General features: G+C 41.8%; 1 protein-coding gene across 2 annotated transcripts in view; it reads left to right on the top strand.

The window, feature by feature from the left end:
* The first annotated feature begins 103 nt into the window (after positions 1-103).
* Positions 104-18,849, top strand: part of LOC133570904 (protein-glutamine gamma-glutamyltransferase E-like) — a 36,263-nt gene continuing 17,517 nt past the window's right edge. Inside the window, exons 1-8 of one of the 2 annotated variants that reach the window (XM_061923724.1) lie at positions 104-416; positions 6,621-6,803; positions 7,052-7,300; positions 11,467-11,585; positions 11,695-11,823; positions 11,907-12,084; positions 17,647-17,782; positions 17,908-18,017. In XM_061923724.1, coding sequence (XP_061779708.1) covers positions 392-416; positions 6,621-6,803; positions 7,052-7,300; positions 11,467-11,585; positions 11,695-11,823; positions 11,907-12,084; positions 17,647-17,782; positions 17,908-18,017 — 1,129 coding nt within the window. In that variant the 5' untranslated portion in view covers positions 104-391. Of the gene's footprint in view, positions 417-5,062; positions 6,804-7,051; positions 7,301-11,466; positions 11,586-11,694; positions 11,824-11,906; positions 12,085-17,646; positions 17,783-17,907; positions 18,018-18,849 lie in introns of those variants that run through there. The other variant, XM_061923722.1, reaches the window with a different exon arrangement.

Below are 18,849 nucleotides of genomic sequence, written 5' to 3'. Positions count from 1 at the left end.
AAAATACCTTAAACCTAAACCTGACTTCAAACTTTAGCCCTAATTATTATAATCTTTACACTATTCATACTTAACCATAACCATTGAGTGCCTCCCTAGTTCCACAAGAACTGTGTTGGTTCTGAATGACAGCCAGAACGAGGTAACTGGCCAAATCAGAACATCAAGACTGTGTTTGTTTCTTGGGTCTTTAAAGCGGCAAGTAATTAGGTACCGTACGTAAAGCAATACTAGAAAATATAAACGCCGCAGTGGGTATTCACAGTAAAAGCCGATCATTTTTCAAACCTGACTGACTTGTCTGTCAGCGGTGTTGAGCTTGGCAGGTATTTCAAGGTTGCATCCTCTCGTAGTGCACCAGTCTGCTTCTGAGAGACCAAGCAGGATAAAGATGACTTCAGTGGAAAACAACTCTGGTAAGTCCTTTTACTTTCTTTATCTCCATGCTTCTTTCATTTGCCGTCTTTACTGCGCTCTCTCGTAGTTGTTGCATTGTTCTTCATTTCTTACAATGAACAAAGAGAGCACAGTCTACCAAGTCAAATTTGTTGTGTGTTATACATACTTGGCCAATAAATCAGATGTTGACTCTCACTCCCAAAGGCAACTGTGTTTGTTGACATTGTAATGTTTTTTTCCAATGGCATAAGCCTTCGGAGTTTTTCAGCTTTAAAGAGGACATATGATGATTGTAATTTACATTTAACACACTACCTTGTGGTCTAGATCAGGGGTCTTCAACAAGGGGTACACTAAGCAGTGAGGAGGGAGGGACCGCCTGCCTTTACGCCAGTTGCAGCGACTAGATCTTTTTAAGCTCTGACCTGTTTTGGCCATGTACCATCTATCTTATAGCAGCACACAGCTATTACAACATGCTGGTGATCGCTCCAAACATCAGAAAGAAGCACCTCCTTCTGACTTGTGATTGGCGACAACGTGCAGCGCTTGAGTACATCCTTACTTCCAATAGGATTTGCGTATTTAAAAGGGGGCATAACCTTTGATTGATTGAAACTTTTATTAGTTAATTGCACAGTACAGTACATATTCCGTCCAATTGACCACTAAATGGTAACACCCGAATAAGTTTTTCAACTTGTTTAAGTCGGGGTCCAATTATTCATGGTAAGGGATGGTAAACCTAGGCATGTCATGTCAAGCCAACTCCTTCGATACATTTTCTACGTTGATTGCAATGTAACAAAGAAATGTGCTTAGATTTGTGTGCACACACTTTAATACATTTAAATTTTTACTGACGTACGTACTTTCCTGGATTTGAACGTAGGTCTATTTTTTTGTAGGAACACCGCGCTACTTTAGTTACACGAGGACCCTGGTTAGGCTTTTGGAGTTTTTTTTTCTTGTTTAACCTAAATGCATATGCTCTAATAATTTTTAACACATGTTGCACATTAAAATAAGAAAAAGAAGGAAGAAATTCACTTTCATAAAAACATTATAATTATATTTTAATATGATATGCACCTGGGGATAGGATGATTGGCAACACTTAATTGGCCCTAGTGTGTGAATGTTGTCTGTCTATCTGTGTTGGCTCTGTGATGAGGTGGCGACTTGTCCAGGGTGTACCCCGCTTTCCGCCCGATTGTAGCTCAGATAGGCTCCAGCGCCCCCCACGACCCCGAAGGGAATAAGCGGTAGAAAATGGATGGATGGATGGATGGATGGATGTGGGATCAAAAAGTATTTGGTTAATTCTTTATGGAGTACTTTTTCGTCCTATTTGCTTTAATTAAATGAATAAAATATTTGCAGTATTTTTTACCTTTCTGTGTTTTTATCTGAAGCAGCACTATGTAGCAGCAATTCCTCCATGAAAACATACTTTGTATGATCACATTTGTTTTGTCTTACAGTCCAGTTTAGAGAAGTATTTGATCTTTGATATTTAATCCTCCATATTGGTAGACCAATATTATAAAGACAAATGGGACCAAAAAGTATTTGAGAACAACTTTAACAAATACCCTTTGGCCCCATTTACAATATCATAATATCATTGTCCATCCATTCATCCATTTTCTACCGCTTGTCCCTCTCGGGGTCACGTAGGGTGCTGGAGCCTATCTCAGCTGCATTTTGGCGAAAGGCGGGGTGCACTCTGGGCAAGTCGCCACCTCATCGCAGGGCCAACACAGATACAGACAACATTCACACACTAGGGTCGTAATGTTTTAATCCCTTCTTCTTTGTGTTATTTTAATGTGCAACTGGAATTAAAATGATCAGCGCATATGAATTTAAGTTAAAAAAACAAACTCCAAAGACATCTACGCCTCACATGGTGTAAAGATCACCACACATCACTGGGAGTCACAGACCACCTCCTCTGTTCAGGAATGTTTTTTCAACTTTGACGTAGATGGCTTCCCTCACTTTCCTTTCGAAACCATCTTTCCACAATGTTGGACATAAGTTAATATTTATTTGATGTTATTATTATACATTTTTAAGTTTTTCATCATGACAAGTGAGTGACCTGCCTCCCCTGACCCCATGTTCATGTTTTATTCTACACACTGTAAAGACATGAACATGTACAGTAGGGGTTAAATCACCAAAAATTATTCCCGGGCGCGGCACCGCTGCTGCTCACTGCTCCCCTCACCTCCCAGGGGGTGATCAAGGGGATGGGTCAAATGCAGAGGACAAATTTCACCACACCTAGTGTGTGTGTGACAATCATTGGTACTTTAACTTTAACTTTAACATGTAACGTACACTTATAAGCAATGGTTGAACCTGTTTCTTCCCTAATACCTGACCAAAGCCTACTTCTGGTTTCAGAGGTTACTCTTTCTGCTCACTTATTAATAGTTAGTTTGTGTTTTTACTATTTCATGCACTGTGCACATACTTGCCAACCCTCCCGGATTTTCCGGGAGACTCCCGAAATTCAGCGCCTCTCCCGAAAACCTCCCGGAAGAGATTTTCTCCCGAAAATCTCCCGGAATTCAGCCGGAGCTGGAGGCCACGCCCCCTCCAGCTCCATGCGGACTTGAGTCCAGTGTGCGCACACAATGAGACGAAGCAGAAGAACGAGACCGTAGTCAAAGAGCGCAGGGGAGACACTTCTCCAGGGCCGATGTATGCTCGGGGCAACACCCTTCACCTTACCTGGCAGTGGGTCTCCACAGCGGACGACTTTAGGGTGAATGATGAGTCCAGCGATTAGTTGCAAATCTTGCTTTATTGATTGCTTGCACACAGCCAATCCAACACAAAACCAACTAGTCCCTCCCCGCATTTACGCTACCGCTCCCTCTCCCTCTCTTCTCTCGCCCACACACTCACTGACGTCACTCACCTCACATGCTGTCACCTATTAAAGGGCCACACACACATACTCTACTCTCATAACACACAGTACAGTTAGTAGAACTGTGTTTTCATTACTGTGTATTTGATAGGTGCCATTGCCCCGGAATTGTATTGCATTGTACTTTCAAGTACAACAATGAGTAGATGAGTGTTATGTGTGTGTATATGTGTAAATAAATGAACACTGAAATTCAAGTATTTCTTTTATTTATATATATGTAATAAAATAAAAATATATAGCTAGAATTCACTGAAAGTCAAGTATTTCATGTATACATATATATATATGTGTATATATATATATATATATATACATATATATATATATATATATATATATATGAAATACTCGAGTTGGTGAATTCTAGCTGTAAATATACTCCTCCCCTCTTAACCACGCCACGCCCCCCACCCACCACCTCCCGAAATCGGAGGTCTCAAGGTTGGCAAGTATGACTGTGCATCAATCAAATGTTGACAAGTAATGACACACACAACAAATAAAGTATGTGTCGCAATAAGGTGATAGTTAATGGGAAATGAAAAATAAAGTAAAAAAAGAGATTCAAATGTTCAGTTAAGAATCAGTTGTTAGTATGGCAGAACAATTTTACATCATAGGAAAAAAACGACAGGTACAATGAAAAAAAATACTATAAGTTTAATACCTTTATGATGCATTGAATAGAGCATTTACAAGGACATGTCTGTAAGTCTGGATCGGATTGACATCAATACGACGTCACTTTAAAAAAAAAAAAAAGAAGACTGTAAAACAGCATGCAGAACATTCCAAAACTGCCTGCAGGGCTCATTTCTAAATACATAAATCTTTGTGATGCTTTGAAATCGTTCAACACGAATATCCGACATTTATAGATAAAAAAGGAAAAGCATAATAGATCCCTTTTAAAGTTCTAGTAAAATCGTGCAGTCTGTGAAACATATACAGTACAACTAGAAAAGCACTTGGAGAGCGCAGACCTCTGCCAGGCCCACCCTCCCAATAGTAAAAAAAAAGTCCTGAATCCAGAAGGTGATCCGGATCACTCCCAAGATTTTTATCACTTCCTCCTCCTTGTCCAGAACTCTCCTGAAAGTTCAATCTAAATTCGCCCATAACTTTTTGAGCTACGCATTGCAGAATGAAAGAAATGGAGTGAATTCACTGCAGGGTTGCTAGCATACACACACAGAAACATAAAGTAAGGTAGTAGAAATGATTTGGATCAGGCCCAAAACCTAATCAGTTTGTAAACAACACGCAAGGTTTCAAGGGTATGACTCCAGGATTCACAGATGGCAAGCAATGTACAAGTTAGAAGGTCCTTCAACTAGGAAAAATGCAGGAACAAAAATAGAATTGGCAAACAAATAGCTAGTGCAATACAATTGTCAATGAACCAGCCCTGTCTAATGCATGACACAGGAAGATAACCGCCCCTGATTGCCAACCAGGGACAAATGAGAATAATGTTCAGAAGCTGCCGGATTCCCAAAACAGGAAATAGATTAAAAATGAGCGCACTACACAAGAAGAAACACCAAACATAGGAAAAACAAAACAAACCCATAAACTTTCATACAGACTGTAACACAGTTGTTTTTTGTTCAATTTTGGACATTTCCTAACAGTTTCATGAAAATATGCTCATAACATTTTTAGTTATGTTGCTAACTAACTAACAGACAAACCAAGGGAAATGATAGGCTGGGGTAAAAATGCATATATAATACAATTGTAAAATAAATAAATCATAAGTATGCATTTTTGACATACTTTTGCACATCTGCGGTCCCTTCCAGGGTTTCACGTTGTTCCCATAGGGTTGAGTTTTTGTCTTGCCCTGATGTGGGATCTGAGCCGAGACATTTGTGATTAAGGGCTATATGAGTCAAATTTGGTTGATTGATAATTGTTGTAAAATACAAAATACGGCTTTGTAGTCGCCACATTGAAAGTCAATTGCTGTATTTGTGAGAATAGGGAGTTTGAAATTTTTTTCTGCTCCTATTCATTCATAATTTACTTTAGAGTTATGTTGGTTGTTTTATTTTTATTTTTTTTATTCTTGTTTGATTTTTATGAATGGGAAAAAAAATGAACTGAACTAATATATATTTTTTATTTGTCAGGGACAATGCAGCGTACATTATTGTATTCCGACACGTGACTTCTTCCTGGAAGTTTAAAACCACTGGTGGTCAACCAAACCAAGATGGCTGTTGTACAGCAAGCAGCATGCAAACTATCTGGGTACAAAAGAGGCTTACATCTTCCTGCAAAAAGCAGATACGAGCAAAAAAATCAAACTATGCAATGGAATTGATCCCTATACTTTATCAAAAAAGATTTGTTGAGTGATATTCTGGGTTATTTGTCGGTCGCGTTCCCAAACATATCGAACTATTGTACTCCAGGCGCCATTCTACGTGACAAAACAGATAGAAACTTGGAAAAGCATGTAGGTCTACAACTTCTTTGTTTGCGCCGTTTACAAGTAGCGTGTTTTCCCCTGTCTTTATCAAAATAAAACTATAAATGTCAACATTGTGTATGTGCTGAAAGCTTTATTTATGATTGTTGCCTTTGGTAAAAGCTTAACTCTTTTAGGTTTTGGCTCACAGTTGCTTTCTTTTATTTAGACACGAGTTGGTGCTTTTCGAAACACTCGTGGCAAACATGTGTTTAAGAAATACAAATAATATCAAGATAATACTAACATGGAAAATAATAACTGTTAAAAGTATATCAAACAAACCTTTATTGAAGTGATCACTGCAAACTCATGCATTCTTTTCCTCTGCTCCCTTTGAACTGAAGTGTGAGCTGCATGCTTGTCGTTGTTTCGTAAAATCTTGCACTCTTCCGCCCTTTTTGATAACCTCTTGAGGAAGTCTGAAAAAACGTTTATCATTTTCGCGATTTGAATGATTCGTGCAGCCGAAAATAACACAGGCATAGGGCTTTTTTTTTTTGAGAAAGGCTAAATGGTGCCTAGTACCAATTGAGAACAGAGCTAGCTTGACCACCACACATATTTAATGGTTGGGATGGGAGTCGGATGTGACATCAGTAAAATCCAAGCAATTGCTTAAATTAATCAAGCCAATGCCATAATGATATGTGTACAGTACATACAATATTATGTAAGGTTTTTAGCCAGTTGGCTAGTTTGCAACCCAAGGCCCTGAACTGCCTTGAATATTATATGTATATTAAATGTGTAGACATTGGGCGTCTCATAGTACTTTTTGCTTTCTTTTTTCAGTCCTCCAGGAGGTGGACCTCCATAGTAAGACCAATAATGAGGAGCACCACACAAGTGAACTCTCTGAAGATAAGCTGATCGTGCGGAGAGGACAGTCCTTTAAGATGACCGTGAAACTTACAAAGCCTTTTAAGCCCGACCTTCATTCCCTCTTGCTCACTGCCACAACTGGTGGGGCCCAGGGTAGGTAATCATTAGCTCTCTAACATGTGTTCCGTTTAACAGCAGTTTTTCTTAATTGCTTTTAAATCTGTGGTTATTATCATCATCTTGGCCTTGCTTCTCTTGTGGCATTGCACAAAATAACCCAAAGAGGGGGGGAATCTGTAATTTTTGTGCAAAATATTTATTTGAACTCCCAACTGTACGACTTCAGGGGTGTTGACATTGATAGAATTCATTGTGAAATCAAACGAATGTTACCTCACCAGGAGAGTACTCCTCTGAGGACCAGGGCACCTTGTCACGCTTCGGTATCCCAGACTACCCCGATCGTTCACCTACAGCAAAGGCCATTTGGACAGTCCAACTTCATGACAGCTCCTCGCTGATGTCCCTGATCCTGCTCATCACCCCACCGCCGGACACCCCCATTGGAAAGTACACCTTGACAGGAAGTCTCTGGGATGAGGAAATACAGCTGGCCACGCTCGTGGTGCTCTTTAACCCCTGGTTCTCAGGTAGGCTTGTCTACTCTCTGTCCAGCTGCAGTCATACAAGTACAGTATAAATAATTCCCTTATTGACTCATTCAATCATTTTATACAAACCCCGTTTCCATATGAGTTGGGAAATTGTGTTAGATGTAAATATATACGGAATACAATGATTTGCAAATTCTTTTCAACCCATATTCAATTGAATGCACTACAAAGACAAGATATTTGATGTTCAAACTCATAAACTTTTTTTTTTTTTTTTTGCAAATAATAATTAACTTAGAATTTCATGGCTGCAACACGTGCCAAAGTAGTTGGGGAAAGGGCATGTTCACCACTGTTACATCACCTTTTCTTTTAACAACACTCAATAAACGATTGTGAACTGAGGAAACTAATTGTTGAATCTTTGAAAGTGGAATTCTTTCCCATTCTTGTTTTATGTAGAGCTTCAGTCGTTCAACAGTTTGGGGTCTCCGCTGTCGTATTTTACGCTTCATAATGCGCCACACATTTTCGATGGGAGACAGGTCTGGACTGCAGGCGGGCCAGGAAAGTACCCGCACTCTTTTTTTACGAAGCCACGCTGTTGTAGCACGTGCTGAATGTGGCTTGGCATTGTCTTGCTGAAATAAGCAGGGGCGTCCATGAAAAAGACAGCACTTAGATGGCAGCATATGTTGTTCCAAAACCTGTATGTACCTTTCAGCATTAATGGTGCCTTCACAGATGTGTAAGTTACCCATGCCTTACTAATGCACTAATGCACCCCCATACCATCACAGATTCTGGCTTTTGAACTTTGCGTCGATAACAGTCTGCATGGTTCGCTTCCCCTTTGGTCCGGATGACATGATGTCGAATATTTCCAAAAACAATTTGAAATGTGGACTCGTCATACCACAGAACACTTTTCCACTTTGCATGAGTCCATCTTAGATGATCTCAGGCCCAGAGAAGCTGGCGGCGTTTCTGGATGTTGTTGATAAATGGCTTTCGCTTTGCATAGTAGAGCTTTAACTTGCACTTACAGATGTAGCGACAAACTGTATTTAGTGGTTTTCTTAAGTGTTCCTGAGCCCATGTGGTGATATCCTTTAGAGATTGATGTCGGTTTTTGATACAGTGCCGTCTGAGGGATCGAAGGTCACGGTCATTCAATGTTGGTTTCCGGCCATGCCGCTTACGTGGAGTGATTTCTCCAGATTCTCTGAACCTTTTGATGATATTATGGACCGTAGATGTTGAAATCCCTAAATTTCTTGCAATTGCACTTTGAGAAACGTTGTTCTTAAACTGTTTGACTATTTGCTCACGCAGTTGTGGACAAAGGGGTGTACCTCTCCCCATCCTTTCTTGTGAAAGACTGAGCATTTTTTGGGAAGCTGTTTTTATACCCAATTATGGCACCCACCTGTTCCCAATTATCCTGCACACCTGTGGGATGTTCCAAATAAGTGTTTTATGAGCATTCCTCAACTGTATCAGTATTTATTGCCACCTTCCCCAACTTCTTTGTCATGTGTTGCTGGCATCAAATTCTAAAGTTAATGATTATTTGCAAAAAAAAAAAAAATGTTTATCAGTTTGAACATCAAATATGTTGTCTTTGTAGCATATTCAACTGAATATGGGTTGAAAATGATTTGCAAATCATTGTATTCCGTTTATATTTACATCTAACACAATTTCCCAACTCATATGGAAACGGGGTTTGTATTTGTTGTAGCAACATTTTTTGCAAAAACATATGCCAATCTGCATGTGTAATCAATTTCACATGTCCGTGTACCAATGTGTGTCTGTATATCAATCTGTGTGTGTGTGTGTAATCAGATCCATGTTTGTGTGTTCTATATTGTCTGTCTGTATTTCAATCTGTGTTTGTGTAAAAAAATAAATGTGTGTCCGTATTCCAAATTATGTGAAGCAAGGACCTTCGATAGTCTATTTACACCTGACTTTTGCTACACTTCTGCCATGCAAGATTTGTGTGGGATCATTCAGATATGTGTTCGTGTAATAAAATCTGTGTGTGTCCGTATTTAGATTTGTGTGAAGCAGGAACCCTCGGTTGGCTGTCTTTTAACATGTGACTTTAGCTACACATCTGCCGTGGAAGATCTGTCTGCAGCGATCCGAACGTTTACAAAGTCTGCAGCTTCACTTTTTCTTTCCTTATACTCGCCACTAGTCGGCGCCTTGCAGCCGCGTGCACTCGTGTTGGGTTAAAGCTAGGAACAATAGACTTTCAATCATTTGCTGTAACATTACTGATAACTTATTTGAAGACAAAAATACTTCTGCCAACTAAGTTACTGCTAAAACATGAACTTTACATACAGCAAGTGATTGAAAGTCCATTTTTCTTGCCTTCAACACCAACACAATTGTGAGTGGCTGCAAGGCCCCGACAAGTGGTGACTATATGTAAAGAAAAGGTGCCGACAAAGCTTTTGTACATTAGGGCTATGAATCTTTGGGTATCATACGATTTGATTTGATTCTTGGGGTTAACGATTCGATTCAGAATCGATTATTGATCCAAAATGATTCTCGATTCAAAATCGATACTTTTTTTTAATAAGATTGGGTGCAAGTTCTATGATTAAATCCATTCCTCCATAAAAAAAAGATACACAGCTAGATTAATTTCTACATTACTTACAAGAAAACTCCATCCATCCATCCATCTTCTTCCGATTATCCGAGGTCAGGTCGCAGGGGCAGCAGCCTAAACAGAGAAGCCCAGACTTCCCTCTCTCCAGCCACTTCGTCCAGTTCCTCCCAGGGGATCCCGAGGCATTTCCAGGCCAGCCGGGAGACATATTCTTCCCAACATGTCCTGGGTCTTCCCCGTGGCCTCCTACCGGTTGGACGTGCCCGACCAGATGCCCGAACCACCTCATCTGGCTCCTCTTGATGTGGAGGAGCAGCGGCTTTACTTTGAGCTCCTCCCGGATGACAGAGCTTCTCACCCTATCTCTAAGGGAGAGCCCCGCCACCCGGCGGAGGAAACTCCTTTCCGGCAATGCGGACCAAGCTCTGACACTGATCGTACAGGGAGCGGACCGCCACAATCAAACAGTCCGATACCCCATACTCTCTGAGCACTCCCCACAGGACTTCACGGTCGAATGCCTTTTCCAGGTCCACAAAACACACGTAGACTGGTGTAGAGGGTGTAGACTGCACCCTCAAAGACCCTGCCGAAAGTATAGAGCTGGTCCTCAGTTTCACAACCAGGACGGAAGCCACACTATTCCTCCTGAATCCGAGGTTCGACTATATGGCGTAGCCGTATAGAAAACTGGTTTTGTTTAATAAAATTCTACTCAAATGTTTAATGAAATCAAATACAAATAAGGCAACAAAAAAGTATCCCACGTTTCTCTTTTCTAAAGTAAATATATACATCATATTTTTACACTAACACAGATCTACATCAACAATATGATTCGCCTGAGTCGCTGGACAGAACAGATGTAAAAAAAAAAGATTTTTGATTTTTTTGAATCGATTAAGCATTTTTACAAATAGGAATCGCGATTAATTTGAAAATCCAATTATTTTTTTTGGACACCTTTACTGTACAGTTTAGATCGCTGCACGTGCACACAGATCTTCCACAGTAGAAGTGTAGCAAAAGTAAAGTGTAAAAAGACAGTCAATCAAGGGTCCTGCTTTACACAGATCTGAATACAGACACACACGTTGTAGTACACGCACACACACATCTGAATATGTAGACACGTGGTATTACACGTGCTCAAATTTGAATACATACACACAAACATTCCACGGCAGAAGCGTAGCAAAAGTCACAACCAAATAGGCAGCCTATCGTGGGTTTTTGCTTTACACAATTCTGAATATGGACACACATTATTTTTACACCCACACAGATCTAAATACGGTCAAACAGATTTGTATTTTTTTTTAACCCACACACAAATCATAATACGGATACACAAACTAAAACGATCTGATTACAAACTCACAGATTGAGATACAGACACACACTTTAGTACACAAACATGTGAATAGGATTACACACGCGCAAATTCAGATACAGACACACACATTAGTACACGGACACGTGAATTGGATGACACACCTACAAATTGAAATAGGTGTCTGCAAATATTTTTTGCAACAATAATACTTCCATATCATTTATTCTGCAGGAGACTCTGTTTTCATGTCTGATAAATTGGAGAGACAAGAGTATGTGATGAATGAACAAGGAGTGATTTACAGAGGAAGTACAAATTACATCTCTGGAATGAACTGGGACTTTGGCCACGTATGTAAACGAACGAACACACCTGACTTAATTGAGTTTAATGCCAACATTATTTTATGGTATTCTATTACAATAAACTCCCAAACGCTTGTCTTTTATTCCCGCCCAGTTTGAAGACGATATGGTGGACATTTGCCTCATGATTTTGGACAAGAACCTCAACTACACAAACAACCCAAGCAAAGACCTCGCCTCTCGTGGCAGCCCCATCTACATTAGCCGCGTGGTCAGCGCCATGGTACGGCTTGTTTCCATGTTGACTAGATGCAGTGGCTGTTGCTTGATGACTTGTTGACGTTTGTGATGATGTCGTATGCGTAGATCAACAATTTCGATGACCCTGGCGTCCTGCAGGGCAACTGGTCAGACTCGTTTGAGGGCGGAGTCTCCCCTTCCCACTGGAGCGGCAGCCATGACATTCTTTCTAAATGGATACAAAATGACTGCCAACCTGTTAAGTTTGGTCAGTGCTGGGTGTTTGCTGGCGTGATGTGTTCAGGTAAACTCTGGACTTTTGTACTTATCTCTTGCTCTTATTGCATTTGACTACTCGTATATGAAATGTCCTCTTTGTCAAATGATTAAATCTCCACTGCTTCCACATTCCTCAACTAATATAAACTATTCCAACATCCAAATTTCCACTAATTCAGGACACAATGGCTTTAGATGAGGGGTGCCAAAAGTACGACCCGTGGGCCGTATGAGGCCAGCAATTAGGTTTAATCCGGCCCGCAAGATCAGTTTGCTAAATATAAAAAAGAGCTTAACTTTTTTAATGAAAGAAACTGCTGTTCTAAATTTGTCCACTAGATGCCACAATAGCAATTCAAGTGTAACCCACGTCACACATGACAGTGTTAAAAGATGATTTGTCAGCTGACTTTAAGCACCCTCTGGTTTGGCTGCCGCTACTCCAATCAGCGCAGGTGCAAGCAATCAGCCGCTCCTGTTGTGGCTGGCAGCAGATGGCGGCAGTATTGACTCGCAATACCTTCTTTCATTGTAAATGATCCACTCAACAGACAAAGTAATAAAACATTAAGCTGCAAAGACTTAAGTCAACTTGACCATCATTTTTGTAGTAAGAGTCCATGCAGCGCTTGCAATTGGTTGAATGCACTATGCACACCCTGAACACCATTGTGAAAATGTGTTTCTACATTTCTTGTTTTCTCTATTTTATTTTATGCTTAAATCTACTAAGTTCACATTGTTTCAGTTATGTTAGTAGTTATGTTAACTTGATTTCGCCTACAGTGTCATTTTGATAATTGTTGTGTTTATATTATAATTGCAATATTTGAATGATGATGAATGAATTTGTTTTGGCAGTATTGGATTTCACCATTGCGGCGATTTAAGGAAACATTTGACCTTTCCAAATATTTTAATGGTGAACTGCCAACATGAGAATTCTACCATGAATTGATTAACGTGGACCCGACTTAAACAAGTTGAAAAACTTATTCGGGTGTTAGTGGTCAATTGTACGGAATATGTACTGTGCAATCTACTAATAAAAGTTTCAATCAATCAATACACAGAAAGTGCTTAGTTCAATTTTAGTACTAGATGGAACAATCCCATGATACAAAATAACCTGAGTAGAGTGGTAACAGTAGACTACCTCCTTTGGAGCTGCTTCAAAGCGGTTATGGTGTTGGACCTGGATGGGTGGGATTGCAAAATGGGGGACAGAGAGGAGGTGGGGGGATGGTGGACAGCTTCATTGGGGTCATCAGGTGGGCACCCTCCTTCACCGGTGTTTCAATGATAGGCCCACGACACCTCCAGAGGGCTCATCAGCAACACCTGGCGTCCCAGGCGAGCCCCCCTCTGCTTTTAACCATTATGTGATGTAGGTCTTACTAGAGTTCCAGATGGTGTCTCTCCTCTTCACCCACAGCCACCGACTGGCTGTCTCTACTGCTCCTCAGAGGGCTTTGATGGTGTTTCGCAGGGTTAGGCCTCGAACTCCAATGTCCTTAAGCAGCCTGATGGTTGTCCGGCCCACAAAACCTCTGCAGCCAACTTCCACTGGGCAGACCTTGGCTTTCCATCTATTCTGCTCAGCATTAGCTGCCAGTTCGGTGTACTTAAGGCTTTTGCGTTCAAATGCCTCCTCCACAGCAGCCTCCCAGGGAACCGTGAGTTCTATTATGTACACGATATGCAGTGAGGAGAACCAGAGCACAAGGTCTGGTCTGAGGTTTGATCTGGCTATCTTTTAAGGAAAGCAGAGCTTTTGATCGAGATCCACCGCCATTTTCCAGTCACGAGCCCTTCCGAGCTGGCCTATGTCTGGTATATGGCCTCTGGTTGACTCTGCACCTTCTCGGATGAACTCTCTTGTGGATGTATGATGTAATTTTGGCGGGGGGCAGGGCATTGATCTTCACTCTTCTGGCCTCTAACGTGGCTGCTAGACACTTCAGAACCTGGTTGTGCCACCAGGTGTAGCGCCCTAGTGGCAGACTTGTCTTGCAGCCAATGAGAATGTTTTTGAGGTTAGCTGGAGATGGACAGAGGGGGCATGTGGGGTCCTCTCCGTACCACTGTTTGAGGTTGGAGGGTGAGGGAAGGACATCATAAGTGGAGCTTAAGATGAAGTGGATGTGAACTGTCTCCATGCCCAATAGCTGCCTCCATGAGACCTTTCTCTTCTCAACTCCTTCCCAGCTCATCCACTGTCCTTGCTTGACTTGTGAGACAGCCTTTGCACATCTTGTTGCCTGCTCATGCCGACGTACCTCCTCTACAACCAGCCGACGTCGCTGAGCTGGAGCAGCCGTATGCCATAACGGTCTGCTCTTCCCAAGGCCAAGGCCTCCTCTCCCCTGCTGCACAAGGCCAATGGTGTCTCTGTGCCTAAGATCCTCCTTTGCTTGCAGAGTAGCTGCCGCTGCAGTCCATTTCCTTCCGGTCACCAAGGTAGGAGCTGTTTGGGCAACGCATGGGTCACGAGACTCTGTTTGCGTCATTTCCAGCCTTACCTTTGCACACTTAAACTCCTCTACTAGGCTGGAAACAGAAAGCTCCAGAACACCTCTTCCATACAGTCTGATGTTACTGAAGCATTTGGGAAGACCCAGCCACTTCCTAGCAAATAAGCTAACCACCCTCTCCAACTTTTCTACCTTTGTGGTTGGTACGTCACAGATGGTAAGAGGCCACATTAGCCTGGGTAGCAACCCAAATTGGAGGCACAGCAGCTTCAACCGGCCAGGGAGCATGGTGTTATCGATGTTTTCAAGGCCAGTTTCGTATCCTGCTTGAGCTGGTCCACCTGCCCTGTGTCTTTAAGTGTGGCATGAAACCAACGTCCAAGACTCCTGACAGGCTTCTCAGACACTGTTGGTATAGCTTCCTCACCCACACAGAATCATAGTTCCATCAGCTTCCCCCTCACCACCGAGATGCTTCTGGACTTGCTTTGTTTTATTTCCATCTGGGCCCACTGGATGTTTTCTTGCAGCTTGTTCAGCAGCTGCCTAGCACACGCTTTGGTTGTGGTGAGGATGGTCATATCATCCATATAGGCTCTGATGGGCGGGAGATGAAGACCTGATTTAATCTTTTGACCTCCTACCACCCACCTAGAGGCTCGGATGATGACTTCCATAGCCACTGTAAAAGCAAGAGGTGAGATGGTACACCCTGCCATTATTCATTTTTCAAGTCGCTGCCATACTGTGGTACACTTATCCGTTGTCAGGCATAGCTGTAGGTCCTGGAAATAGGCTTTGACGAGACCAGTTATGGAATCCGGGACACTGAAATAGTGGAATGAGGAGCTCATGAGGCACTGACCCAAAGGCATTTGCTAGGTCCAGGAACACAACATGGAGATCTCTTCCACCCTTTTTGGCAGCTTGAATTTAACTCCATATCATGTTCGTGTGCTCTAAGCACCCCGAGAAGCCTGGAATCTCTGCTTTTTGCACCAAAGTATCAATGTATTGGTTCCTTTCCAGGTAGGTGGCCAGCCTGTGAGCCACTACACTGAAGAAGATTTTGCCTTCAACATTGAGAAGGCTGATTTGGCGAAACTGGCTGATGTCCACAGAGTCCTTTTTGTTGGGGATCAGGATGCCTTCTGCCCTCCGCCATGCAGTTGTAATTGCTTGTTTCTGCCACACCACCTTCATCAGCCTCCATTGAAAGTGTAAAACCTCCGGAGTTTATAATTGCAATATTTAAATGGTGATGAATGAATACGTTTTGGCAGTTGTAGATTTCACCAATGCGGCGATTTAAGGAAACATTTGATTACCTTTCCAAATATTTTAACGGTGAACTGCCAACATGAGAATTCTACACAGAAAGTACTTAAAGTTTAATAGCTTTGTAAAAACACTGAGACAAAGTCTAAGTTCATTTTGTTCTTCATGGTGTTTTTCAAACTGCACCATTTTTTCCTCAGAATTGTCAGCTATCTTAAAGTGTTTTGCCAAGAGGGTTATTTGTAATATGTAAATTTTCAGAATGTGCTTGTTAGATTTTTGGCCAGAGTAAGGCAAAGAAAACTATCTGAAGTTATCTTTATTTTAAAGTTTTAATGCCATGATTTTACCAGTCTGGCTCGCGTGGGAATAGATTTTTAGGCATTCCAACAAATGCTCACATTTTATCCACAATGTTGCGATAGCTTGAATTCACGCATATTCAACCAATCCCCACAAGTTATGTGCAGCCGCGCAACTTTGTTTGAGTCCCGCTATTTCCCCACACAATTTGGTCAATCATGAACATTTTCCCCAATCAAATGTTTCCCAATGAACCTTTGATGCTTATTTTTAGAATGAGCGAGGAAGCCCACACACACACGGGGACAACAGGCACACTCCACACACACACGTGGAGATAATAATGTCAAAATGTGTTAAAAATGAGGGTATTGGTAGTTTACACAGGCTTGACCAAGCAATGTGTTGATTAACTTGAAATACCATTCCCTTCAACTTTCTCTCCTTCTCTTTGCCGAGTGCGACCTCCCTTCAGCTGCACAGGCAGCTGAAGCGCTGCTGACAAGTGATTCGGATGCACATTTTTATGATGTTTGAGATGTTTTTCAAACTAATTATGGCCAACAGTATGTATATAATGGACTATATACAGTATAGCCATTCATACAATATATTATCTAAATTTAATTGTTTTCATTTGAAAAAAAAAACTTATTTTGAAGGTGTGGCGTCTTTTATTGTGCTCTGGTGGTGCGCCATGATCAAACACATGTAGGGGAACCCTGTAGTTAGTTAGTTGTTTAGTTAATTATCTCCACCAGGAAGTTATGCGGGGCAGCACGGTGGAAGAGGGGTTAGTGCATCTGCCTCACAATACGAAGGTCCTGAGTAGTCTTGGGTTCAATCCCGGGCTCGGGATCTTTCTGTGTGGAGTTTGCATGTTCTCCCCGTGACTGCGTGGGTTCCCTCCGGGTATTCCGGCTTCCTCCCACCTCCAAAAACATGCACCTGGGGATAGGTTGATTGGCAACCCTAAATTGGCCCTAGTGTGGGAATGTGAGTGTGAATGTTGTCTGTCTATCTGTGTTGGCCCTGCGATGAGGTGGCGACTTATCCAGGGTGTACCCCGCCTTCCGCCCGATTGTAGCTGAGATAGGCTCCAGCACCCCCCGCGACCCCAAAGGGAATAAGCGGTAGAAAATGGATGGATGGATGGATGGAAGGAAGTTATGCGATTGCCAATGTTTGTCTTTTTGTTTATTAGCAATTTCTCAGCCCATCAAAATTTACAGGCCAACAATTTCCCGTAATTTCACACTTCACATGCACAATTTTAGATAAGCTTCAGCTCCTCAGTATTTACACGCAATTTCTATACAAATTCCCTTCTGTAGTTATTGTTGTTATTAGTAATATTATTAGTACCTGAGTTTTTGTATAATGCACTTTTCGTATGATTCTGTTTTCAGTGATCATTTGGCTAAATCCTATGTTCTCTCGTTACCATATTTCATTGATATTTGTTTGTCTCTTGGTACCATTGAGGCCTGACCTTTGAACTTTGACGACAAACTAATGCATTTTTCCTCCAGTCATGCGGCTGCTGGGTATCCCCACCCGTGTGATCACCAACTTCCAGTCAGCCCACGACACTGATGCCAACCTGACCATCGACGTGTACCACCCGTTAGAAGGCGCCGAGCACATCAAGTCAGACGACAGCATCTGGTGAGCGTCAGGCCCGTCATGTCATTGTGTCCATTACTGTATTCATTAACATTCATAATTTCTCTGTAGATTCGATCCAACATGAAATTAAGATAAACAACGTTGTATTTTGCCCTCTGCTGTAGGAACTTCCATGTGTGGGTGGAGTCATGGATGACGCGTCCCGACCTGAATACAGACGGCAAATACGACGGCTGGCAAGTGTTGGATCCGACACCACAGGAAGCCAGCGATGGTACGTATTCAGTGGCATTGATTGACCCATGTGATCACATACACTTTGTGCTCCATATACAGTAACTCAAGCGACTGTTTGGAGCACAGGGTCCGTCAAGAGTCACATACAGAAAAATTAAATGATGCTATTTTTATATTTTTTCTTTTTTTCTTTAACACAACTCCACTGTAGGTTAAGATATGCTAAGCTGCTCAATATATTTCAATAATTATTATTGTTAGTGTGGTGTTCTCTTCAAACTTTTAATATCTAGTGGACTTTTCTCAACTTGACAATATCCCCTCCAGATTCCTTAGGGACTCTGCCTCCATCATTGCCCTAATCATCACGCACATAATAAACCTCTCAATTTGACAAGGCCAAGTACCAAAAGATTTTAAGATAGCAAGAGTAACTCCCCTCTTTAAAAAAGGAAGCAAATTGGAACCTGGCAACTACCGACCTGTTTCTATTCTCAGTTCCATTTCGAAAGTAATGGAAAAAATTGTTTATGAACAGGTCGATGGTTACCTTGCCACCAATAAACTCATGTACAAATTCCAATCCGGCTTCAGAACTAACCACTCCACTGACACATGCCTTCTCTATCTGACCGACCACATCAAACATGAGGTGGACGTGGGCAAATACTGCGGCATGGTCATGCTGGACCTTCAGAAAGCTTTTGACTCCGTTGACCACGCTATACTGTTGGATAAGCTCAGAGCAATCGGATTTGACAAAACCTCATCGAGCTGGATATAATCTTACTTGGAGGGGAGGGAACAGGTGGTAGAGGTGAACGGCACCGTGTCCCCCCCCCCCCTTCTCAGTGAGCTGTGGAGTCCCC

The sequence above is a fragment of the Nerophis lumbriciformis genome, linkage group LG28 (genome assembly GCF_033978685.3).
Source record: "Nerophis lumbriciformis linkage group LG28, RoL_Nlum_v2.1, whole genome shotgun sequence".
NCBI classification, from domain to species: Eukaryota; Metazoa; Chordata; class Actinopteri; order Syngnathiformes; family Syngnathidae; genus Nerophis; species Nerophis lumbriciformis.
This window is presented reverse-complemented; position numbering and strand designations above follow the sequence as displayed.